At 37.0% G+C, this 27,509-nt stretch overlaps 1 protein-coding gene and 1 pseudogene across 1 annotated transcript in view; one reads left to right on the forward strand and one right to left on the reverse strand.

The window, feature by feature from the left end:
• The window catches only part of TMPRSS11E (transmembrane serine protease 11E), a 50,129-nt gene extending 45,229 nt beyond the window's left edge, over positions 1 to 4,900 (reverse strand). Inside the window, exon 1 of the mRNA XM_057302091.2 lies at positions 4,840 to 4,900. Coding sequence (XP_057158074.1) covers positions 4,840 to 4,850 — 11 coding nt within the window. The 5' untranslated portion in view covers positions 4,851 to 4,900. The remainder of the gene's footprint in view (positions 1 to 4,839) is intronic.
• LOC100983151 (UDP-glucuronosyltransferase 2B15-like) overlaps positions 1 to 27,509 on the forward strand; it is a 230,293-nt pseudogene that overhangs the window by 65,249 nt on the left and 137,535 nt on the right.

Consider the following 27,509-nt stretch of genomic DNA (forward strand, 5'->3'; position numbering starts at 1 on the left):
CTCCCTAAATTTTACTAACTGCGACCTGACAAAATTTAATGTAAAGTAACTAATTTTAAATGGGCCATATATTTTCATACAAGCTTAAATGGTAATAGTAATAAAAATAACAATAAGATGTCTTGGGTCATGTAGTCACCGGTGTTAATTTAACTCTTCTGTTTGACTGTATTGACATCAGTATACAGGTGAAGTGGGAGGACAGACTATATCTCTGTCTTGACTGACTCACCCATTCCTGTGGCCACATGCAAATTATCTCATCTTTGAGCATTTTGTTCCCTTCCTTTAGAGAATGCATACAGCAATGCTTCCTATCCGCTGGCCTTAGAGGTCTACTTCAAAGGTCATCCATAACAATGTTTCTTGAAAATGTAAAATTTTCACCTTTTAAGACAGTAAGTCAGTTAAATCAAAGTAGTAAAAGAACCACTTAGGCAGACAAAGGAGACATTGTGAGGGTGGTATAGCATTGTAATTAAGAGCATAGGCTTTGAAGTCAGATAGACCCTGGTTAACCATCAGTTCTGCCTTTTATTATTACCCCTGGGCAAAAAAAAATTACCTGTCTGAGCCTCATTTTTCTCATCTGTAAAATGAGTATGATAATATAACCATAGGTTGATATAAAGTTTAAATGCATATGATGTTTTAAGACAGTAGTTGGCAGATAGTACATGTGAAACTAAAGATAGCAATTATTATTTTGTCCTGCACTGACTCACAGTTCAACTTTAAACAAAGTGCTAAATCCCTCTGTGTCTGCTTTTGCAGTTTCAGAACAGAGATATCATCTGACATCTTCAGATAAAAGGTTGCAAAACAGAATTTAAATATGCCTGTATAGTACTTTGGATCCCCCTAAGATTAGTTCTATCATCTTAGAATTACATTTCTAAAAATTGCCCTACCACACAGGCCATGTGTGTACATGGGAGAAGAAGGTTGGGCTTACAGGTTCTGGCATGACTCAGTGTTTCTGCAGCCCATTTTTCTTTCTCAACCTCTTAAAACCTTCCTTCTCTCTAATCCAGTCATTTTAAACCTATTAAAACCTGAAAATGTGAAAGTATTCTTCACAGTTCTTAGCTATTATCTTCGATGAGAGCAGATCCAAAGGAGCGCACTTGAAGAACTTCTCTGTGCAGTTTCTCTAAACTCTAACCCTGATAGAGCCATAAAACAAGCCAGAGAACCCATTTTACCTCCTACCCTTCCAGAAGACCTGCTTCACGACTGTTCAATCTACCTCTTTCACAAGCACTAAAACCATCAGGCATGCTTATAAATCTCAGTGCTAATACGGAAACACACGACACTGCTATTTTTCATGTTTCTCTGGATTGTTTCTATTTATTTTCTCTTTAAGTTGAAGCAATGACATATTTTTGGAGGAAAGCAAACAACAATGACAGAACAACAAAGATTCTTTTAGCAGACAGCTACTGCAGACCAGTGAATTAGTTCCATGAAATATTGCTCTAAGATAAACATGATTTTCACAATATAGCAAATGTAATCCTTTTTAGAAAACAGAGATGATGTAGTTAAAGTGCTATACTCTGATCACCTTTGAAACAGTGCAGAAAAGATAGATCACTGTTTATTTAGTTTAAATACAAAGTCGGTTGTATAAGGGCAGGCAGTGCATTTTTTTAAATGTTTTTAAAACTTATAAATGAAAGTAAAATTACACCTCCACACTTCTTTCCTCAGCATAAATGTGCATGATTTCATATTAGTCTTTACATCTTCTGGTTTTTTAAATCTATGCACTAACATTTTCTCCATGTGTGGATATGTGTGCGTTTATTTTCTATTTCTCTGTTGCCATCTATTTTCTCTGTAAACTTCTCAAAGATTCTACTTATAGCTTCCTACACATGGTAGACAATATGTTACAGGGAAAAAAGTATATTTTAAAATCAGAAAGATCAGAATTAGATTCTAGATTCGACACTTACTAACCGCCTAGACAATCTGAGCCACAGGTGCTTCATCTTTTAAAAGGAATGAAAGCAATAACCACTTATCAAAACATTACCAAAATTTAATGAAATTGCATTTTATAAAATACACAATATATAGTAGGTGCTCAACAGAGAGTTTTCTTCCACACAGGACTTAGTATGCAATGAGAACTCACTAAAAGTTTTTATATGGATCAGGGCTGATTCTAGTTGAAGGAGAAGTGTGAGCACATGCTAAATACTTATAACACAACCATATAGCAACTCTGGGCCTAAGCCTAAAAGGAGTGTCTCTTCAGTATCCATACTGACTAATGTCACAGGGTAACACTGCTACATTAATTTTATACCAAGGTTTTTCCTGTAAACAAATAGATTTTTATGATCCAAATAAAGTCATCCTCCTTATCAGACACGAACTAAGCAAAAAATGTCTATGTTCTCCCCCCTCAGTTTCCCCTCCTTTCTGAAATTATCCTCTCTTTCTTAATCATCACCATGTTGCATAAATGAGTACTCTTCTCCCTTGAAGGGAAGGGTGACTGGGAAAGAGCACCTCCCATTAAGATGTAATTACACCAATTTAAATAAAACAGAACTACTTTTAACAACTGGCCTATTTCATTTATGGTTTAATTTCTTTCAGGCTTACACGTTTCTTTTTCTTTTTCTATGTCTTTACACCATTAGTGCTTGTCAAACTTTAGGGTAAATAAGAATTACATTGTGTAAATGTTTTAAATATGATTTCCATGTCTCAACCAGAGATTCATTAGAATTTCTGGGATGAGAGCTGGAGATTCCTATTTTTAATAAGCACTGTAATGCAGGGGTCTACGGACCACACTTTTAGAGACAGTGCTTACCCTATTAAGTAAAAATTAAAGTTGTCCATTTTGTCTCATTTGAATATTACTCATTTCACCTTCAGCCATCTCAATATGTGTGGATGTCGATGCCTATAAATTCAGTCTGCTTATTTTCACTTCTTCTCAGTGGTTGCTGATAAATACAGTTAGTATACACCCCTATGACCAATAAGTATATTTAATGGACACATTCTTCTCTTCCCAAATCTGTTCTCTATAAACTTATGCCTGATAGAGTTTTCTTTAACTTTCTGTTGTGTGTTTATAAAATTCATGTGTTGATCTCTTCATGCTCAAAGAATAGTCCAAAATAAGAGTTTGGAGAAAATGGCAGTACAAGAAGAATAATGTTTACCCAGTTTAAATTTTTTCCTACCCTTAAATTCTAAAAAAAAACAAAAAAAAACTGATTCTTATTCAGGTAGAGTCAGGGAGAAGGCTATCCGAAATCTGACTGAAAAGGAAGGAGCATGCTGTTTAATAAAATTCCCCACCTGTTTCTTGTATTCTTTCTGAGTTAAAACCAATGACCTTAAGAAGAAATTGTGTACTTATATCCTAGGATTTCAATTATCCCTCTTCCTCGATAACACTCCTGTTGGCACATTTACGACAGCACATGTGAATAATAAACTTAATCCTTTTTTGCTCTAGTACATGCTCTTAACATTTTATCTCATCTAGACCCACTCAAACATAGATGTGCTTCATCTTTCATACAATCTTCAGATCAGGAAGACGTTTTTGTTTGTTAGATGGTTGGTTTTGGTTTTTGGTTTTTTCCGTGAGAGATTACTTGCATCTATTCTGCAGCAGGATTTTTAAAAATAGTCACATCTTTTGCTTCAAATTAGAGACTACACTCAGAAAAATTCACTCCAGTATTCCCACATTATACCTCCTCTACACATTTATGACCAAATTCCAAATCTCTGACATATACCATAGATAAGGCTTGGAATCTGTTTAGTATGTTAAGTTTATTGGAAGCTTTCTTGAAGCACTGTTTTCTATAGTAAAGTCAATGAGAAAAAGAGAATAGGATACAAAACCATCATTGGTTGTAAAGAAATACTTGCAAAAGGCAGGGAGCCTTGATAAGCCCAACAAAATGTTTAGTATCCGTAGCTTTTAGTTGCTTCATGGATATGTACAGAAGAGTATTAAACTTCTAATAACAAGTATGTAGAACTTTCAACTGATGACAGAACCTGTTTTTCCATGTTAAATGAAGACCACAGATTTCATTCAAAGTTTAACATTTTCAAACTGTTCTCAAAGTAAAAACTAATAAAAAATGATATGCCAATATGAGAATCAGAGAAAATAAATTTTAATCAGGAGATAAAATTATTTTCAAAGACAAAACTAGTACCCCAAAACCTTGTTACTGATTAGTTTCTAACTTTGAAAGAAAACCTCAAAATGATCATGACTTATCTTTGGAGAAGTTGACTATGGCCAGGCATATCAGTGGATTTATTTTTTAAATCAGGCTATAATAATTTAGTCATATTATTTTCTTCAGTTGTTTCTGATTCTTTCAAAACATCTAGAATTTTTAAATTTTTAACTACTTACAGAAATAAACATATTTTTTCTGCATTATTTCAGACTTTTTTTCATGTACACCTTCTAAAATAAAAGTGTTTCTCAATAAGACAAACAAAGCCCAAGCTAAAAATATGTTATATCTTTCTTGAAACATATGGCCAAACTAACTAAAAGACAGCTGTCAAACACCATGTACCTTTACATTGTGTAGAAACCTTCTCAAAGTAAACAGAAAAACACATGGGATACAACAAAAGAGAACAGGAAACACTAATACAGAAAGAATAGAAATCTTTTTCTTGACATAATTTTATGTAAAATCTCAAAAATATGTTTCTATATTTAAAAAAATAATAAACTGTAGATCTACACATTCCTTGGTGTGGCTCATACTGTTTTAAACTAAAAGTTACCTTAAGACTTCTAGAAAGAAAAAGGGAACTCACCGATACATCATTGCCAACCAGCAATGAAGAGTCCTGTGAAGGTCGAGGTCTACATCCAAGTGTGTGAATCCAGCTCTATCAATGACTTTGTGGGCTGAATTGAAGTGAGGAAATAAGTCACTGATGATCTCAACAGAACCAGTCTGACGAGTCTTGGCTGGTGTAGTGGGGACTATATGTGACTAGCAGGACAAGGACAAATTTTACAGGGAGCAAGAGCAAAAAATAAATTTATAATTTATTGTTTTAAGATAATTTCTTTTAAGTATTAGTGTAAACCAGATTTTTTAGAAAAGTCAGATGTATAAATTTGGAAAGAAATTTTAAAACTATCTTGCTTGACCTTCTCTTGTTTCCAGAGAAGAAACTGAGGTTTAATTAAGTTAAATGACTTGGTCAAAAACCAAATAGTTATTAAATTGCCAAGCCAGGACTGACATTCATATTTTTTAAACTAGCCTGACACAATTTGCATTCGATTATGTACATAATAAAAATTTTGCTTTGGTTTTAACTATGTTAGCCATTGAAAATACACTAGAGATTAGAAAAGCATTACTATTTTTAAATTATGTGGCATCATTCTTCCAGAAAAATCAGTTAGTTTGCAAATGTCAACCCATACTTAAGATATTATATTTCTTTCATTATAGTGGAGACAGGCATATCAACTCACACTGAATCACTACTGTCTTATTTCTAGGATGAAAATTACATTTTTTTGAATGTGTGCTCACATACTATGCAAATATCTGTGTATTTGTGTTAGGTATAATCTCTAAATTGCTTTCCCTAATCCTTACAAAACAGAGTAGGTGTTTCTCCTCTGTGCTTTCATGGTATCATAATACTTACCTCATTATACTAGAAATTTTATTAATTGTATCTCAACTCCACAAGGTTGTGAATTCTTAACAGACTGAAACCCTCTTCCTAGCATATTCAGGCTCTCAAAAATATGCATAAAAAGAATGAGTAGAGGGCAGGTTGCAAGGAAAGGAGGAGAAAAAGAGGGGGTATAACCCATCCTAAAAAGCACCTTAAAAAATATTGTTTAATTTCATTACATATCCATTTAGCCAACAGCTCACCTAAACAGATGCAGGAGTTGGAATTTATGCAATGTGTGGGATCAGACGGCCAAGAATTGGAATCATTCACTAGCAGTAACCCAAGAAACCTCTGTGCTGAGGCATACTGTGCTAGGGGCTAGCAACATATATCCTTTTTATTCTGGTCACTAGATCACTTACCCTGATGAATAGCATGGATATTTATTTACTTAAAGTCATTCAATATATAGTATTGGGTTTCTGTATACTCATTTAAAAATTACACTTTAGCCAAAAATAAAGAGGCAATGATAACAGTAAAAACTTCTGGGTTATGAGATTAAGCTGTTCTTATACAGCCTTTAACAAAGTGAAATCTCTGCCAATGAAATGTTAATATGGTTTAATAATACTATGTTCTATTTTATACTCACATTTTATGAAAATATTGATAATACTTTTGTTTTCAAAGGAAAACAGATTCCCTCTCAGTGTAACTTTGGGCCAAGACTTGCCAGACTTATTTTAACAAAATCTCAAGACATTTGTTTCTTTCACAAAATCAAGATTTCAAATTCAAATAAATTCTTTATATAGGCCTATGGACCTGTATACTTAGGGTAATATATAACCTAGAATTGTAGATACAGAAAATGAGAGGGCTGTCATGAATTTTTTTAAAACTCTGTGAGTGTAAGCTACAATTTGTAGAAAATTAAGAGATTATGCATATGTAAATAAAGGACAAGTGAATGTCAGACTAAAGATATTAAAAATATGTCTTCCTTGCTACATTAATGGCCTTTGTTCAGTCTGCTCAATGGGCATTGCAGTGTATATTATCAAATTTTATGATATATCTTACACTTTAGTAGAAATTTGAATGGCAAGGAAAGAAGAAGGAATGAAACATTAGAGTCATAATTTTGTCTTCCAAAAGTTCGAAAAAGCAAAAGTTTGTCTTTCATTCAAATTTTTGTTGCTGTTTTTTCTAAAACCATAAATTTTATTCTGCAATACTTTTGTCCTAAACTACAGTGTGAAGAAAATGTTTTCAAAGAGTTACTCTTCTTTTTGTGTGTTGGTCTGTGTTCCCTGTGCCATTCTGTGCAATGTCAGGAACAGTCAGGAGAAATATATTTGTGGACTTGAGTCTGTTAGGAATCCACAGTAGATATCTTACATTGCATAATAAGTAAAATAGCAATGTGACCACAGACATTTTTATCACCAAAAACTTATTCCACAGTCCTTTTTATACTTAGCAATGTCAAAGCAGTGAGGCATCTTATGGCTTTAAACTAGAAAAGTATAGTTCCCAGGTGGCTAGTCATAGATGATTTTTATCATTATTTGAATATCTCCTAGCTTGAACAAATGTCTTTTATACCTGATAATACATAAATGCCTATTTATAATAATAATCTGATTAATTTATGGAAGCCCTTAAACTTATACTTTAGCTATATTTCCATAATGCTAAGGCAATCCTTTTATTGGTCAGTTTATTGGGATGTACATTACAGACTGGCCAATATTGTTAAACTAGTGAATTAACTAGGTGTCCAGGTAAACACAGCTATTGTCATTTGTGAATCCATTCCCTTCTATCATGTGTTGTTTTGAAGGTACCCATGCACTTTATTTTGTTTACTCTGAGAAAACAAAGAGGATCAATATAATTAATTAGCATTTAGAGACAAGCTGTCACTACTCTGTCACTGATTCTCCTTTTCCTTGTGCTACATTCTTACCCAAAATATTACCTCTCTTCCCTATTCTTCTATAAGATGTTCTACAACTGATATAAGTGTCTTCATAATGCTGGAGATAATTTTTCTGGGCATTGATGTGAGGATCTGTTAAGCTTTTCAATATATAATGGTACATAGAATAAAAACCAGAGATAAGATTTTTAGAATTAACTGACAGTAATAATGTTAAAATAATCCTATTATTGTTCAATTTATTGGAATATACAGTTTAGCCTGGTTAATGCTATTAAACTAATGAATGAAGATAACATTTTGGGGGCCATTTTAAGTCTCTCTCTTTTTTTTTTTTTTCTTTTTTTGCAAGTAGTCTTTGAAAAACACCTCAAAGATTAATCAATTTCATGTTAGGAGATCAACTTTCAGTCATCTGAACCAACTTTTCCTAGCACACGAACCAAATTTATTTACCTATACTCCATTTCTTTACAAATAGACACCGCCCCTAAAATATAAAATATACTGATAAAATAAGGTTCAAATTCAAGAAAAAACTGAAGTGGAATACATTGTACATATTGTATAAGAGACTTGCTCTGACAGAGCTGCAAATTTGGCTTTGAACTTGCCAATAGCAAGAATAACAAGGGAAACTTAGGGAGTTTCACAATTCTCATTATTTAAAAGAAAGAAACAAATCAAGAGAGAATTTTTCCTGCCACTAAGTTGATGGAGAAATTTCTGATATGGAGATGACACTGAGCAACGCGTTGAATAATATCAGCAATATTTTTACCAACAAATAGAAGAGAATTTTATAAACTTTCTTATGATAATTCAAAGAAGCCTGAGAATAAAATTTTGAAGTTAAAGTTGGTGACAGATTTTTAAAGGAGATTTATTTTTGTGGTCAGGTGCATATACTTCCAGTAGTCTAGCTTGATTCAAAGGCAGAATTCAAAGTACTTAGACAAAGGGTACAATGTTTCTTAGATGAACTTTCTTAAATATTACTTCTCTTAGAAGACCTTTTTAGAAACGGAATAGGAGAAAGTATGAGTTTATATTCCTGACAAGGGCCTGAAGAATTTCTATTATATGTTGCTGATGGAAGGAAGATTGACTCACTTTATTATAAGAAAGAAGCAATTGACAGACTCTCTACTTTATCAAAACTGAGAAGCCAGATGAAATTTTACATTTAAATAAAATGTCCCATGAAATTATAATTTTCGATTAGTGCATTTTGATTTCTCCATAGATGTGCTGTGGTTTATAGTGTTATGTTTCATTGTTTGGTTACTCATGTAATGTGTCTCAACAAGAGCATAGATACAAAAGAGTTATATTTTTTATTCTAATCAAGGCTTCCAATCATGATTGTCAAGTCTTATTCTCGTGTCCTTTAATGAATATCCTAGCAAATCTTCTAACTGTCTTTTTTTTTTTTGAGATGTAGTCTCGCTCTGTCCCCCAGGCTGGAGTGCAATGGCTTGATCTCTGCTCACTGCAAGCTCCGCCTCCTGTGTTCACGCCATTCTCCTGCCTCAGCCTCCAGAGTAGCTGGAACTACAGGTGCCCGCCATCACGCCCGGCTAATTTTTTGTATTTTTAGTAGAGACGAGGTTTCACCGTGTTAGCCAGTATGGTCTTGATCTCCTGACCTCGTGATCAGCCCTCCTCGGCCTCCCAAAGTGCAAATCTTCTAACTTTCTACCAGTTTCAGTTATTTGAAGTTTATTTTTGTCCAATTTAAAACTTGGATTGTGAAACTAACATAAATATGATTACCTTTCTTTCCCCTCAACACAAACTGTGAGGCTGATTGCTTGGAGTAGAGAAGTTGGAAGGAGATCTGACTCTGAGACAACCATCCTCACTCCCCGCTGCTGAACTCCTCTAGTTTTGGGGTCAGAGAGAGAAGACAAAGGTGGTAGAGATCTTACATAATCAGTTACATGTCTGCGTGAGAAAGTGTCCTAGGTTTTTCTCTAGTTCAATCCAGTTTTGTCTATTGCTAACAGATGGTGGTGTTGAGAAATCTGTGCTGGTGGTGTGCTTGGTTTTCTGTAGACACTCTTCGTCTTTGCTTTGCCCCCTCACTCACTGAGGAATCCCTCAGAGAAAAGCCTGGACCCTGACAGCAGACCATGCCCCTAACTGCTTCCCCAGCTGGAGTGTCTCCTCACTACCAGCTATTCTGCTCCCTTCCTTACCACCATGCTGTTTTGCATTGAGCCACAGTAACCTCTGAGACCATCTTCTAAATGTTCCAAGGGCCACAAAAGACCAGGATGGGGATAAAGGAGGGAATTTAACCCCTCTGAAGAACAAACTCTGAACCACAGTTCCTTCTAACTCTGTTACCATAAGCTACTCCAGCAATTTCCTCTCCTTCAGAAATGTTAAGACTAGCAGCTGTTTTGGATTCAGGGGTGATTCCTAAACTTCAGGTAGCAAATACACAACTCCGCGGAGACATTCGCCCCCGCTCCGCCATAGTAGCTCCAGAGGGACTGGTGTGTTTAGTAAATTACCATCCAGCCAGCTGAGAAATGAATTGCCAATCTTCCTTCCCACAAACTCGCACACAATCTCTAAACATTCTCTGATGGACTCCCATTAATTGGCTTCAGCAAGAAAAAAATAATAATCCTTCTGTTCCCCTTGAGAAGAGGAGTAACCTTTCCCTGTGAGCACTGTCTGCTGACTTGCACTGTTCTCTCTCCAGTTTTCTCTTTATGCGTATCCAGAGCTAGGTGCTAGTTGCTGGTAGGAGAGCATTTTTTTCGCCTCGTAACATACCCTTTAGTAGGTGGGGACAGTGTCTGGCCTCAATATTTGGCATCTATTAGGAGCTTCTCATAGAAAGGGGGTTACTTAGCTCTTCTTATTTTCAATTATGGGCAACAAAAAAAGTCCCACTCAACATCTTATAATCTTATTTACAAATGTATCTTAAGCTTCCTTTCAGCATAATGTCTCATCATTTTGATTGAGTCATTAAATGTATCTATTATTAATCCAAAATTATTTGACTACTTCTACCTCATCTTCGAATACTAGATCTTACTTCACGCCACGATGGGCCTTCTGTTTACTCTTGAACCCATGAATTCAGTTCTGCCTCCTGGCCTTTATTCTGCTGTTCCCACTTTCTAGAATTCATTTCCTGTTGATTTTCCCAGCATTCACTCTCATTTCATTCATATCTCTGCTCAAATATCATCTCCTCAAAAGAGTGTAAATCTCCCCATCTATAACAGCTTGCCCATTATTATTCCTTATTAGTCTCTATCCCTTTAGCCTGCTTTCTTTTTCTTCAAAGTAGGTATTAATGCTTAATATGTTTATGTATATTTGTTCCTCTTGTTTATTGTCAGTTTACTTCATTCAGATGAAAGTCCCTTAAAACTGAGAACTTCAGCTTGTCCTCCTTGGCTCTATCCCCAGAATCTAGAATTTAGGCTCTCAAAAATACTTGTTTGAACGAATGAATTATTTATTAAGCATTTCTTTGTATGCAATCCTTTTATGTCACAGTGGGAGACTACTGATGTCATTGGATAGCAGGTCCCACACTCACATAAAAATGATAATAGGTGACACTCTATGGAGTGTTTGCCTATGCCATACCTTTTTTCAAGCACTTCACATATATTTATTGATTTAATGCCCACAACATCTTACAAACATTATTGTTATCAGCATTTTAAAAATAAGAGAACTGAGATACAAGGGCTTTTTTAACTTAACCTAAGTCTCATACTAGTAGGTGGCTAAGCTGAGATTTGAACCCAGTCAATCTAGTTCTAGTTCATAGGCTGGACTGTTTACTGCCATATTCTAATATTTCATCTCTAACTTCTAGACTGGTGGTCTTCAAGTCTTAAAGTATTTTTGATAAGTCACTCAACTTAAAACTTAAAAAGCCACCATTTTTTAATCTGTAAGACTAACCAGAGAAAGAATGTATGTAAATTATCTAAATTGTCTGGGAAGAGACATTCACTGTTCAACATCTAATCAGAGATACAAAGTCTTACTTGCACTTGCTTGTTTGCTTTTTTTGGGGGGGTGGGGGTGCAGAGTCTTGCTCTGTCACCCAGGCTGGAGTGCAGTGGCGCAGTACAGTGGCACGATCTCAGCTTACTGTAACCTCCACCTCCTGAGTTCAAGCAATTCTCCTGCCTCAGCCTCCCAAGTAATTGGGATTACTGGTGCATGCCAACACACCCAATTTTTTGTATTTTTAGTAGAGTTGGATTTTCACCATGTTGGCCAGGCTGGTCTCGAACTCCTGACCTCAAGTGATCCACCTGCCTCGGCCTCCCAAAGAGCTAAGATTACAGCATTAAGCCACTGCACTCAGCCTTACTTGCTTTCTTTTTCAAATTCATTTACCTATAGTTTTATGTAACACCTCATTCTTAAAAAGAGAGATGGAAGTGAATCTTTAAAAATATTAATGATTTAATGGATGATAGCAAAAAAAGATATTTTTCTAATACTAGAAGTGTCCAAATTAAATGAAGTTAATTGAACTGCAGAACCTTGGCATAGTTATTTAAATATGACCATATTTGACACATATGTTGCCCTGTTTGGAAGTCATCAAATGATTTTGGTTACAATAAAGAGAAAAGCAGGCTGGGCACGGTGGCTCACACCTGTAATCCCAGCGCTTTGGGAGGCCGAGGTGGGTGGATCACGACGTCAGGAGATCGAGACCATCCTGGCTAACACGGTGAAACCCCGTCTCTACTAAAAATACAAAAAAATTAGCCGGGCGCAGTGGCAGGCACCTGTAGTCCCAGCTACTGGGGAGGCTGAGGCAGGAGAATGGCATGAACCCAGGAGGCGGAGCTTGCAGTGAGCTGAGATAGTGCCACTGCAGTCCGGCCTGGGCGAAAGAGTGAGACTCCATCTCAAAATAAATAAATAAATAAATAAATAAAGAGAAAAGCTAACTTAGATTGTATTCCCTCCTAAGAAGGAAACTTTGTTCTTATTCATCTTTAATTCTTCATACCATCTAGCACAATGCCTAGAACAGCAGAGGCACTACAAAGTAGCTGCAGAATTACCAGAAATGTTACTTTAAAATATGTTGTTCTGCCTGTTTAAAACCAGACCTAAATGAACACCTTTTGGGTTTCCTCTAAGATCACAAACAAAACTATTTTAATCTCTGGAAGCCACAATTTCCTGTTCAACACCTAGCTTACTACAGTCATATGTTTTCCTGCCTATTCGTGACTCTTATTTTGTTTGGGCCTAATAAGGTTATAATGAATTACACAAGAAATAATAAGACCTGCCCTATGTGTGGAATATCTGGAAGTATGAGACACAAATTATTAAAAGTAGAACTCTTGAACAGGCTGTTAGAATGGACATGTTGTTTGCTTATCATCTAAAAAGACTTAAGGGAGAATATCCCATATTAAGAATAACTTTATTTAATGTTTCATGCCTAAAAAGAACAAAAGAAATGGCTGAAGTTGGAAAAGAAAAAAATCCGGACAAAAACAATCCTTTGCTTAAATAACTTGACGTGCAGGAAAAACACATCCATGGGAGGGCATGGAAAAGGTCAGCACAGGCCTTTCTTCATCTGTTTTCCCATTCTCTATTCCTCAGCCCTGATGAACTGTGTGTCCTCTATCCCCACCTTAGAGGACTTCAATAATGGTTGGGTGTGTCTCTTTCTTTTTTTTATTTATTTTTATTTTTTTATTATACTTTAAGTACTAGGGTACATGCACACAACACGCAGGTTTGTTACATATGTATACATGTGCCATGTTGGTGTGCTGCACCCATTAACTCGTCATTTACATTAGGTAGATCTCCTAATGCTATCCCTCCTCCCTACCCCTACCCCATAACAGGCCCTGGTGTGTGATGTTCCCCACCCTGGGTCCATGTGTTCTCATTACTCAATTCCCACCTATCAGTGAGAACATGCGGTGTTTGGTTTTCTGTCCTTGTGATAGTTTGCTCAGAATGATGGTTTCCAGCTTCATCCATGTCCCTACAAAGGACATAAACTCATCCTTTTTTATGGCTGCATAGTATTCCATGCTGTATATGTGCCACATTTTCTTAATCCAGTCTATCATTGATGGACATTTGGGTTGGTTCCAAGTCTTTGCTATTGTGAATAGTGCCACAATAAACATACATGTGCATGTGTCCTTAGAGCAGCATGATTTATATTCCTTTACGTATATGCCCAGTAATGGGATGGCTGGGTCAAATGGTATTTCTAGTTCTAGATCCCTGAGGAATCGCCACATTGTCTTCCACAATGACTGAACTAGTTTACACTCCCACCAATAGTGTAAAAGCATTCCTATTTCTCCACATCCTCTCCAGCACCTGTTGTTTCCTGACTTTTTAATGATCGCCATTCTAACTGGTGTGAGATGGTATCTCATTGTGGTTTTGATTTGCATTTCTCTGATGGCCAGTGATGATGAGCACTTTTTCATGTGTCTGTTGGCTGCATAAATGTCTTCTGTTGAGAATTGTCTGTTCATATCCTTTGCCCATTTTTTGATGGAGTTGTTTGATTTTTTCTTGTAAATTTGTTTAAGTTCTTTGTAGATTCTGGATATTAGCCCTTTGTCAGATGTGTAGATTGCAAAAATTTCCTCCCATTCTGTAGGTTACCTGTTCACTCTGATAGTAGTTTCTTTTGCTGTGCAGAAGCCCTTTAGTTTAATTAGATCCCATTTGTCAATTTTGGCTTTTGTTGCCATTGCTTTTGGTGTTTTAGTCATGAAGTCCTTGCCAATTCCTATGACAAGTGGAACAGAGCAGAGCCCTCAGAAATAATACCACACATCTACAACCATCTGATCTTTGACAAACCTGACAAAAACAAGAAATGGGGAAAGGATTTCCTATTTAATAAATGGTGCTGGGAAAACTGGCTAGCCAAATATAGAAAGCTGAAACTGGATCCCTTCCTTATACTTTATACAAAAATTAATTCAAGATGGATTGAAGACTTAAATGTTAGACCTAAAACCATAAAAACCCTAGAAGAAAACCTAGGCAATACCATTCAGGGTGTGTCTCTTTCTGGATTACTCAATGGGAAATGAGTCTATTTATTTATTTATTTGTTTGTTTGTTTATTTATTTATTTTCAGGCCAGGTTATGAGACTGGCTAATTTTTTTTTGTACTCCTTTTTTAGGGATGCAGTCTTGCTATGTTGCCCAGGCTGATCTCGAATTCCCGGGCTCAAGCGATCCACCTGCCTCAGCCTCCCAAAGTGCTGCAATTATAGCCATGAGCCACCGCGCCAGGCAGGAAATGAGTATCATGTCACATTTATCTTTCAGAACAAATGCCAACATCACTACCACTACCCATTTCTTTTATTGAGAAACAAGAAAGAAAAAAATGAACCCAAACTTTCTGAATACTGAACAGTATCTTTTTTAATGATTAAGTAATCAAAAATAATCAGTTGAATCTAAAAATAAAATAAAATTTGAATCAATTTAATTCTTAAATTTTTTGAAGTATCATTGTGTTTCAGTATAATACACAGTTTGTAGATTAGAAGGGAAAATGATTAATTTATTTCTTCAGGTAGGAAGGCATAGGAGAGGCAGGTAGGGATGTTCCACATGTGATATGACAACAAAGGGCTGGCCCAGGCGTGGTGGCTCACACCTGTAATCTCAGCACTTTGGGAGGCCCAGGCAGGCGAATCACCTGAGGTCAGGAGTTCGAGACCAGCCTTGCCAACATGGTAAAACCCCTGTCTCTATTAATAATACAAAAATTAGCTTGGTGTGGTGGCATGTGCCTGTAATCTCAGCTACTTAGGAGACTGAGGCAGGAGAATAGCTTGAGCCTGGGAGGCAGAGGTTGCAGTGAGCAGAGATCGCACCATTGCACTCCAGCCTGGGTTACAGAGTGAGACTCCATCTCAAAAAAAAAAAAAAAGAAAAAAAGAAAAAATAGAAAAGAAAACAAAAGAAAAAAGAAAACAAAGGACTAAGGGAAGAGAGAAAAGGAAGCAATGACTCCGCCTGGCAGAACACTTCCTTTCTGTGAAGAAAACATAGTTATTTTCTAAACTGCGCTCCCGAGTAATCAAACTCTTCATGCTTGTCCCCTCTAGATACATCACTGTAAGCTCCCATACTGAATGCTGCTTTTGACAGTCCCTTTAGTTCTAAGAAAACATCCTTCGTGGTTGAGCAAGAGTAAGTTTTCATTCAAATATAGAAAATTACCAACACTTACTTTTCCTTCCTATTGTTATACTGCATCTCATTCCTGGAAGACTTCCCTCATCTGCTCAGGAGACTGCTTTGTGCTTTATAGGATGCAGTACTTCATCCAATGTAGCACTTATTTGCCCATTTTATAATTGCCTAAATATTTTTTGTGTTCCTGATGTCTTTAGTCTTCTTAAACACTGAGATTTTATCCTTTTTAACCACAGTATCCCCAAGGACTAGCTAAGTGCCAGAAACATGGTTGATACTCAATAAAGATTTAGTAAATGAATGAGTACCTTGATATTTGTGACTTACAGGTCCAAGATCCTCTTGCAGGGTACTGGGCCAGGCCTGGCCAGGACTGGAAAGTGAGTATTAATCCTAAGATAGGGCATACGAGCTGAGGAGGTCTAAAATGGAAAAAACAAGAGGACTGAATTCAAAGCAAAGTCCTCAAAGAGAATGAAGTTTAAAAGTCAAGGAAATATGGTCAAAGATCAAAAGGGGAGTCTTAAAAGGGAAGAAAACTATAATCTATGACTCTTAAATTGGGGACCTTGTGTTCACAGGGGTATTTGTCAGGGTGCCTCAGAGGACAAGAAGCCAAAAGACCAACATGGACCATCTTCCAACAGTGTCAAGTTTATTCAATGGTGAGTAATTTGAAATATTTTATTTCTATTAAACATTGGTAGATAGAGTAAAAAAAAAAATACAGACTTTAAAACTAAAAATGAGATTTCAAAATAACTATGCTTTTAGTGAGTCACTTTGTTTCATATACACAAGCTCCTAGAGTTTTGTGCTTTTCTCCTGATGTTGGGGTACTGCGGTCCAAATTTTTGAGATGCATATGTAGGATAAGAAACTGAGAAAAACCAAATTTTCAAAAAAATACTTGGGGTATAATTTAAGAGAGATCTTGGGCAATTGACAGGAAAAATATTGGGCTATCCTTAGCTAAACTTTACTGATTTGCTTTAAGGTATATTCTATGGACAAGAGAAAATGTTAAGCAGATCTTAACTTCTTTTTTAACTAAAATCAACTTTTTTTTTCTTATTACAAACAGTGCATAAAACAAGGTTTTCCAGAAGTTGATAATTGTTGAATCTGGGTGATGGATACTTGAGGTTTCATTTTATTACTATCTTCATTTTTGGATTTATTTGAAATTTTCCATACTAAAATGTTAAAGAGACAAAAAACAATGTATGCTTATTTACAGAAGAATATTATATACATGTGAGTGAAAGGAAGAAAATTAAAAAGAAATGTAAGTCATTGTCCAGATACTATCATATGACAATATTAATTTTCTAGAATATCCATAGAGAGAGATTAGATAGAGATTTTTTTAACTGTGTCCAAATCCCCAAATGCATTCCACTCTATTATCCATGAAATGGCAGTACTCTGATTTTAGAAATTGCCTTTAACTCAATGTGTGAGCCTGACTGATCTAAAGATAATCACATTCTTTCCGCCAGCTATCAGTTTAGAAATCAGCAGTTCTAGCCAATGATAAATGAAGAGATAGTGGCTACAGACTTCTAAAAATTTCCTCTTTGGTCTTTGCAGAAAGCAATAACAAGCCATTCTCTCTTTCTTCAGCATATGAATGAGAAAGCAAGTAGTAATATCCAATTGCACCTGGAATCTATCTTACAATTATTTGGGGAACTAGCTGTGAGATAAAGCAGATATTTTGGATTACAGAGCAGAGAGACAGAAAGAACATTGTTTTTTAATAATATTGTTGGGTCACTGAATCAGTCTACCCTGAAACCTATTTTACCTCTGCACTAGAACAATTAGATTAATAAATGTAATTATGATAATTATAAAAATAAATATATTTATTTAATTCATTTTGAATTAGATGTTCTTTTGCTTGCTGCCCAAACTATCCTTCAGCATATAGTTTACCCTTTTTGTGCACTTAATGATGATATATTATAAACATCTTTGTCAAATTCAATTCTACAGCTTCATTTTGAATGTGTAGTATTCCATTGTGTACCTGTACCTTTCCAACATCTCCAACATTTATTGTGCAATCTTGTGCTGTCAAATGACTGAATTTTTTTAGTGCCAAGTCTACTAAGGACACAGTCCCAATATTCATAGTCTTCCTGAAGGCAGAACTTCCCCTCCATTAAATGATCACTATAAATAATATAGAACTATATGTTCAAAATATTTTATTGGCAGGGCATGGTGGCTTATGCCTGTAATCCCAGCACTTTGGGAGGCCTAGGCGGGCGGATCACCCGAGGTTGGGAGTTCGAGACCAGCCTGACCAACATAGAGAAACCTCGTCTCTACTAAAAATACAAAATTAACCGGGCATGGTGGCTCACACCTGTAATCCCAGCTACTCAGGGGGCTGAGGCAGAAGAATCACTTAAATCTGGGAGGCGGAAGTTGCGGTGAGCCGAGATTGCGCCATTGCACTCCAGCCTGGGCAACAAGAACAAAACTCTGTCTCAAAAAAAAAAGAAAAGAAAAAGAAAACACAATCATTTTCTCTAAGTCTGGGATCTGAACACAAGATAACACTTCATTTTTGTGAACCCACGGAAAGTTTTACATAATATTGTCTTCCTTTCCACTCCTAATTCAGGAAAAGTTTACTACAAACTAATACCAGAGCAATTTTGCCAGCTCATGGAGGATGCTCACTGAGTTCCAGGCAAAGGTAGGGCTCAGTGGCAAGAAATGTTTTTATTGTTTTCCTGGCATTCTCAAGTATCACTCGGATGAATCAGAAAGTAACACAATAGCACAAAGAAACTCTGGCTATTAGAGGGAAAGACAGGTTTTTAAAACGACTCATTTAGGGATTTTTAAGCGTAATATGTCACGTTAACCAATTAACCTTTAGCTGAAGTTAACCTTTAGCTGAATTAACCTTTAGCTGAATCTTCTCAAAAAGGATACAGCTGAAATCTTCTCAAAAAGGATACAGTATTACTAGATTAAGATTAGGGTTATCTAAGGAGAATAGGTAACAATTTTCTTTTTTTCTTCTTTCTTTTTTTTTTTTTTTTTTTGTTGTTGTTGTTGAGATGGAGTTTCGCTCTTGTCACCCAGGCTGGAGTGCAATGGCGCAATCTCAGCTTATGGTAACCCCTGCCTCCCAGGTTCAAGTGATTCTCCTGCCTCAGCTGCCCGAATAGATGGGATTACAGGCACCTGCCACCATGCCCAGTAATTTTTTTGTATTTTTAGTAGAGACGGGGTTTCACCATGTTGGTCAGGCTTGTCTCAAACTCCTGACCTCAGGTGATCCACCCCTTCAGCCACCAAAGTTCTGGGATTACAGGTTGAGCCACTACACCCAGCCAGATAATAATTTTCTTTTTTATTTTTTTTTAATTTGAGACGGAGTCTCACTCTGTCATCCAGGCTGGAGTGCAGTGGTGCGATCTTGGCTCACTGCAACCTCCGCCTCCCAGGTTCAAGCGATTCTCCTGCCTCAGCCTCCCAAGTAGCTGGGATTACAGGCATGTCCTTCCACGCCTGGCTAATTTTTTGGATTTTTAGTAAGACGGGGCTTCACAGTGTTAGCCAGGATGGTCTCAATCTCCTGACCTCGTGATCCGTCCGCCTCGGCCTCCCAAAGTGCTGGGATTACAGGCGTGAGCCACCGCACCTGGCCAATAATTTTCTTTTTAACTATAACATTTCTATCTGTTATTAAGCAGCCCAAATATGGGCAGAGAAAATGTGAAAAATGTTAGTAGTTCATATGCATATAGTCACTTAAGTAAATAGCTATATAAAATACCATATTATGACAAAAAGAACCATGATTATGTCATAAATATCACAAGTATCAGTGTTCTACCAAACCTAACTGTATCTGTATTAGTTCCCTGCTTGTTTGCCTCTTCTTAAGGTGAATGCTTTGTCAAAATTGTGAATACTCATATTATTTTGGATTTCATGCATGGGCCAGCCAATTTACGTTCTATTATAATCCTTTGTATTAATGACATAATTCTGCTGAATTGGTAAAAGTCCTAATGCAGATTATTTTATGAATAGAAAATTAAAAGAAAAATTATTGGCATAAAGCAGAACCACAGTGGACGCTCACTACAATCTACTCTTCAATTTTACCTAGCACATACTCAAAGACATGCTTACATTCCAAAAATGCCCCTGCCAGTCACAATCTACATGCCATCAAAAACACCACCACCTCTCCAATGGAAAATCATGTCTACTAGACCTTCTCAGGTAGTGTCTGGAGGTCAGTGCTCAAGTCCAAGCTTTCTGTGAGATGTACAATCTCCTTCAGTGTAATTGAGTCAGGCTTTTAATGCCAAGTTCCAAAATACTGCAATCTTCAGTTAGATGATGAATCTCACTGTTCTGTCTATCAGGGTCCCAAGAAAAAATAGAAAACACAACTAAAAAGAAAAATTTTTATTTCTATGTTTAAGTTTTTATTTAAACCTTGAGCAAACAGCTGAGAACAACACTAATGTACTTTCTGCTCTCGTGAAACTTACATTCTGTGAGAGGAAGGGAGAATTCAAACTAATCATTTAATAGTAAAAATTAATCAAGAATTTAAGCAAGCTACAAAAGCTTATACTTGGAGGCCTGATTTGGTCAGGGAGGGGAAAATTCACTTGTCTAGGTAGAGAGTAGATTTCAAGAAGGAAATTAAGTGTGGACGTAGGGTAATTCTGATTTATAATTCAAGAGCTCGGGGTTTTGTAGTAGCTGAGCTATTGCCCCTCGGCCAGCGGTTACTAAAGGAGGGAGAGTCCCATGAAGCCATTTGGCCTGAAATGAGCAGTGACCTTCAGCTGAGGGACACAGGAACGGAGGCTTAAGATAAGTACCCTTATCCTAGCTCCTAGCCTCCCACCTCCTTCTTTTTTTTTTTTTGGAGATAGAGTCTCGCTCTGTCGCCCAGGCTGGAGTGCAGTGGCGCGATCTCGGCTCACTGCAAGCTCTGCCTCCCGGGTTCACACCATTCTAGTTCCTCAGCCTCCCTAGTAGCTGGGACTACAGGCGCCCACCACCACGCCTGGCTAATTTTTTTTTTTTTTTTTTTGTATTTTTAGTAGAGACGGGGTTTCACCATGTTAGCCAGAATGGTCTCGATCTCCTCACCTCGTGATCCGCCCGCCTTGGCCTCCCAAAGTGCTGGGATTACAGGCTTGAGCCACCGCGCCCGCCCCACCTCCTTCTTATCTACTGCTGTGCCTCCGCATTGGCTGAACCCAACTGGAAGCCAGAGGAGGTAAGAATCCTTTAAGGTTGTTCATGCAGGTCAGCCTCCCAGGATAGCATTGCAGGTAGAGGAAGGTGGAGCGTGGAGAAGGATTCAGAGGGGCAAATAAAGGTGCACCACAGACAGAATTACCTTAATAAAATATCTCATTTAGGGGAAAGAAAGGGGCTTGAGAATAATCACTTATTAGGAGCAGGCAGTATAAAATGTTCTTGACTTGCTCCCTCGGAAAAAGAGGAAATGTCTTTGCTGTTTTGTTTTGTTTTGTTTTGTTTGTTTTGTTTTGTTTTGTTTTGTTTTGTTTTGTTGAGACAAGGTCTCACTCTACTGCCAAGGCTGAAGTGCAGTAGCACAACCTCAGGTCACTGCACCCTCAACCTCCTAGAATCAAGCGATCCTCCAGCCTCAGCCCCCAAGTAGCTAGGACTACAGGTGTGTGCCACTACACCCAGCTAATTTTTGTATTTTTTGTAGGGGTGGGGTTTCCCCATGCTCACCAGTCTGGTCTCAAACCACTGGACTCAAGCTATCCACCCGCTTTGACCTCTCAAAGTGCTAGGATTACAGGCATGAGCCAACACACCCGGCTCAGAAATGTCCTTTAAAAGCCATTCAGCACCTTGAGTTCTTCTCCCTGGAAAGATTTCCCTTGCCTTGTATCTTTCTGGGCTGCTTCTCAGAGGGATATTGGAGAGATTCTTCTTAAGTAGCTCTATTACCTTTGCAAGTCCAAGTCATTCTTTATAGGTGTGGATACTTAGGCCTGAGGAATGCATTACAAGTTGAGTAATCGCTGTTCCTAGGGCTAGGCTTCCCTTTCCTGGAAAATTTAATTAATTTAAAACTTCTGCTTGCTTCAAGTCAATTTGAATTTGAAACTCTATTTGCTAATTACTAAAACAAAAAATCTTATGGAGTCATGCCCATTTAAGCTTCTGGTTTGCTAAAGAAAAAGGCCATCTCTGCATCATTCCTGGCAGCTCTGCCTTTCCCTGAAACTCTATTTAATGGCCTTTGTTTAGACACGGATAAGAAACAGTAGCTGAAGTATTGAATGAGGATGATGGAGGTTTTCCTTCTAAAGTTTGCCCTTTAAGCTGAGTTCCAGGGAAATGTGATTTATAATAGGATATGGTATTCCTTTAGTCCAACTAGACAGGAGCTGCCAGAGATGCTTAAAAAGTGTTGCCAACTCTTTGGCTTCTCCTAGATGTCCACATTTTGTTTGCCAAGATCTCACTATTTCCTAACTGCTACAATGACTTTAAAGTGTGATAAATAACTAAAACAACTGTGTTATCTCCTAACTTCCATGGATTTCAAATCTTCCTCTAGAAATAAAATGCTTTGCTTTACAAATATTATACGCTTGTCCTATTTTTCCATATCTACTTTCTGGTGGGCCTGCTTAGATGGAAATTAGTACCTCTCTTGAAAGACAGAAATTAGTATCTCTTAAATCTTATTAAAATGATCTTAGGCCAGGAGTGGTGGCTCACGCCTGTTAATCCCAGCACTTTGGGAGACTGAGGCGGGCAGATCACCAGAGGTCAGGAGTTAGAGATCAGCCTGGCTAACATGTGAAACCCCATCTCTACTAAATATACAAAATTAGCTGGGCATGGTGGCGCACGCCTGTAATCCCAACTACTCGGGAGGCTGAGGCAGGCAAATCACTTGAACCCAGGAGACGGAGGTTGCAGTGAGCCAGAATCGAGCCACCGCACTCCAGCCTGGGAAACAAAGTGAGATTCGGTCTCAAAAAAAAAAAAAAAAATTCTTAAATTACATTTCTAAAATTCTAAAGAAGTAACACACCTGAACACCCTACTACATTGCTACTATGGTCACAGGGGTTTTGGCCCCAGTATGAGAAATTATTAACTCAATATTTTTTGTATGGCTACCATATATCTCACACTCTCAGAGCTGCTGGAGAATAATTAATTGTACAATCAAGGCCTCTGCTCAATGGAGCTTTTATTTTAGCTGAGTGGATCAATAGTTTGAGAACTGAGAAACAAGAAGTGATGGTTTATAGCTACTCTTCACAGCATGTCAAGGACAGTCACCCTCACAGTCAGAGATTAAAGGATCCTCACTTTCCCCAGTCATGTCAGCTTAGCTGCTTTCATATTTTAGATTCAGTAGCTTATAAATCTCTCAATTTCTAGATTTGTCAGTATTCCTTGGTTGAAATTATGGCAGACTTGCCTGGGTAAGGAGTTCAAATTTTTCTAAAAATTCAGATATTTATAACACAAATAAAATAGTTTTGCTTTTTAGCCTTCTTTCTCCTGGAACGTTATAGTTGTTCCTCCATTATTGGGTCAATTAATTCTCAAAGTGACCTTTGCAGCCTGAAATCAATCGGGATGAGCCCGATGTATCTCAACATTCTCCAACCCTGGGCTAAGTTCCTGGCCCAAGAGTGGCCATCTTCAAGTACTTGGAAATGATCACTGTCCCTTCTCCTACATTATCCCACTTCCTCACACACACACACTCTTACTTACATGTGTTGAAATTTTTAATTCCACCTTGATTTCAGTCCCTAATGTCATATCTACTGGTATTCACTAGGTGCTATCTTCATGCAAGTGAGATTGCAGGCAAACTACTCTGACAGGCCAGTGCTCCCAAGACAGATATTCAGATAAGTATTGTCACAGTGGTACTACTCTGAGGGTAGAGGTTGTGGTAATGGTAATAGAAAGGGTAGGGGAAACTGATTTAAAATATGTTTTAGAGAAAGAATCAAGACAAGAGTTTTGCAACCAACTGAAAGGTAGAAAATATCTTTCCGCATAGGTGTTGCTGTTTTTTTAAACATGTGTTTAGTTTTCTGCTTATCAAGAGTAAGGGAGACCTCTTAATTCAGTTTGAGATACACCAAGTTTGAGAGCTAATTCTATATTTAGCATTAGTGCACACTTTCCTATAGGCAATGAACAAAGTGGAACTGGACCTCAGGAAAAGTGCAAGATACGAGTTTTTAATTATATTCATAGAGTTTAGAGTGGAAGAGGTGAAATTATGATTACATATGAAGAGCATGTGAAAAAAGGTAAGATGCAGATCTAGGATGGAACTTAAATTTCTGTAGTAAACAGGGAAAATAAAAGAATACAGTGGTTTCTATCTTTTGCTGCAAGTAAGAATCACTTGAGGCACTTCTAAAAATTCCAATTCCCAGATTGTACCACATACCAATGAAATTGGTATGTCTAAGGTTGGGAGCCAGGCATCAGTAATTTTTAAAAATCCCCAGATGATTTCAATGTGCAGCAATGAACTAATGAAGAAGACTGTGTATGAGTTGCTGATGTAGTTAAAAAAAAAAAAAACCTAACAAAGTATGGTATGGAAGCCAGAAGAAAAGATTATAAAGGAGGGTTTGGGGCATTATCAAAGGCCTTTAAAATGTGCATTTTCTTTTATTCCACTTCTAAGAATTTAATCTAATGAAATGAAATTTAAAACTTGCCTATAAGAATATTCATTCTAACATTGTTTTGAATAGTCCTACCTAAAATGTCCGAAAATGCAATAGAACATCATCCCCTCATAAAAAATAATATGGATAAATAGATTTATGATTATGGAAAGATCACCATGTGTTGTTAAGAGGAAACTAGATCATAAACCAATTGAGAACAGTCTGATTTATTCATATAATTGTATGATATACAATATATACACATACTATATTTTTAAACATCTAGAAGTATGTACACACAATAAAATGTTAACATTCCATAGAGGTTGAGTGGATGTCTGATTTTGTTCACATTCTTCTTATTCATCTGTATTTTTAAATTATAATAAAGTAACACACATAATTTTTAAAGGGAGAGAATGGTCAAGCGCTGGATTACCTCCCTGTATTATTTTATTGATGTGCTAGATTTTAAACCTTTGAGGGAAAGCAGTGGCCCTCTTTTTTGTTGACCACTGTGTCCCTAACACCTGGCTCAATAGTTGTTACATACTAAGCATTTCGTATCACCATTAGTGAATAAATGAATCAAATTCCTAATGGGCCTCTCTGCTTCCCGTCTTATTCTCATCCAGTACATTATCCCACCTCTTGCTAGCATGTTCATTTTGAAATACCAGTTTCATCATGTCACTGTCTTGCTAAAAATCTTTCAATTACCATTTACCATTTCAGGATAAATCCTGGATTTTTAGCATAATATCTAATATCTTGTCTGCCTATCTCTTCAGCCACATCCCTGGTAATGGTATACTTTGTACTCTGATCTGTTTTCTGTTTTATCAGGATATCCACATAAATGTTCTTCTTTGATTCAGAAAAGCCATTCTCTTTCTTGGTCTGACTGAACTATCCAGCTATCAGCACTTAACTCATCTTTCACCTTCTCTAGGAAGCTGTTCTCTTTTAGTCTAAATTAGGTGTCCTTCCTAATCTGAACTTTCCTTAGCCATAACACATATTATGTTGCATTGTATTATATATTATATTGTATTATATTTTATTAGAGTTTTTAATACTGTTTTATTTTATTTTTATTATTAATTTTTATTATTAATTATTATTAATTATTGTTAATGATTTATTGTTAATTTATTATTAATAATTATTAATGTTTTTTGAGGGAGAAAAATGGGTTTATTCGGGAGTTGACAACCAGAGGAGATGGTGGACTCATGTCACAAAGATCATCTCAAGTTTCTCAGGCTAGCTAGACAGTTTTTATGGGAAGCACAGGAGTTGACTACGTGTGCGGTAGTATGTCTGGTCTTGACGACTGTCTTGAGCAGTGGGCCAATTAGTGGTCTAGCTGGTGTCTGCTTGATTACCACAAGAATACAGATGAACTACACACAGATGAAATACATTCTTCCTGGGGTCAAACGTTCCACAACCTGGATTTCACGCTTAGTTTTTCAAGGCCTGTTCTTGGAGTTCTTGTTCTTTTTTTTTTTTTTTTATACTTTAAGTTCTAGGGTACATTTGCACAACGTGTAGGTTGTTACATATGTATACAAGTGCCATGTTGGTGTGCTGCACCTGTTAATTCGTCGTTTACATTAGGTATCTCTCCTAATGCTATCCCTCCCTGCTTCCCCAACCCCATGACAGGCCCCAATGTGTGATGCTCCCTGCCCTGTGTCCAAGTGTTCTCATTGTTCAATTCCCACCTATGAGTGAGAACATGAGGTGTTTGGTTTTCTCTCCTTGCGATATTTTGCTCAGAATGATGGTTTCCAGCTTCATCCATGTACCTACAAAGGACATGAACTCATCCTTATTTATGGCTGCATAGTATTCCATGGTGTATATGTGCCACATTTTCTTAATCCAGTCTATCACTGATGGACATTTGGGTTGGTTCCAAGTCTTTGCTATTGTGAATAGTGCCATAATAAACAAACTTGTGCATGTGTCCTTATAGCAGCATGATTTATATTCCTTTACGTATATGCCCAGTAATGGGATGGCTGGGTCAAATGGTATTTCTAGTTCTAGATCCCTGAGGAATCACCACACTGTCTTCCACAATGACTGAACTAGTTTACACTTCCACCAATAGTGTAAAAGCGTTCCTATTTCTCCACATCCTCTCCAGCACCTATTGTTTCTTGACTTTTTAATGATCGCCGTTCTAACTGGTGTGAGATGGTATCTCATTGTGGTTTTGATTTCCATTTCTCTGATGGCCAGTGACGATGAGCACTTTTTCATGTGTCTGTTGGCTGCATAAATGTCTTCTTTTGAGAATTGTCTGTTCATATCCTTTGCCCATTTTTTGATGGAGTTGTTTGATTTTTTCTTGTAAATTTGTTTAAGTTCTTTGTAGATTCTGGATATTAGCCCTTTGTCAGATGGGTAGATTGCAAAAATTTTCTCCCATTCTGTAGGTTGCCTGTTCACTCTGATGGTAGTTTCTTTTGCTGTGCAGAAGCCCTTTAGTTTAATTAGATCCCATTTGTCAATTTTGGCTTTTGTTGCCCTTGCTTTGGTGCTTTAATCATGAAGTCATTGCCCATGCCTATGTCCTGAATGGTATTGCCTAGGTTTTCTTCTAGGGTTTTTATGGTTTTAGGTCTAACATTTAAGTCTTTAATCCATCTTGAATTAATTTTTGTATAAAGTGTAAGGAAGGGATCCAGTTTCAGCTTTCTACATATGGCTAGCCAGTTTTCCCAGCACCATTTATTAAATAGGGAATCCTTTCCCCATTTCTTGTTTTTGTCAGGTTTGTCAAAGATCAGATGGTTGTAGATGTGTGGTATTATTTCCGGGGGCTCTATTCTGTTCCATTGGTCTATATCTCTGTTTTGGTACCAGTACCATGCTGTTTTGGTTACTGTAGCCTTGTAGTATAGTTTGAAGTCAGGTAGTATGATGCCTCCAGCTTTGTTCTTTT

The sequence above is a fragment of the Pan paniscus genome, chromosome 3, assembly GCF_029289425.2.
Source record: "Pan paniscus chromosome 3, NHGRI_mPanPan1-v2.0_pri, whole genome shotgun sequence".
Taxonomy (NCBI): Eukaryota; Metazoa; Chordata; class Mammalia; order Primates; family Hominidae; genus Pan; species Pan paniscus.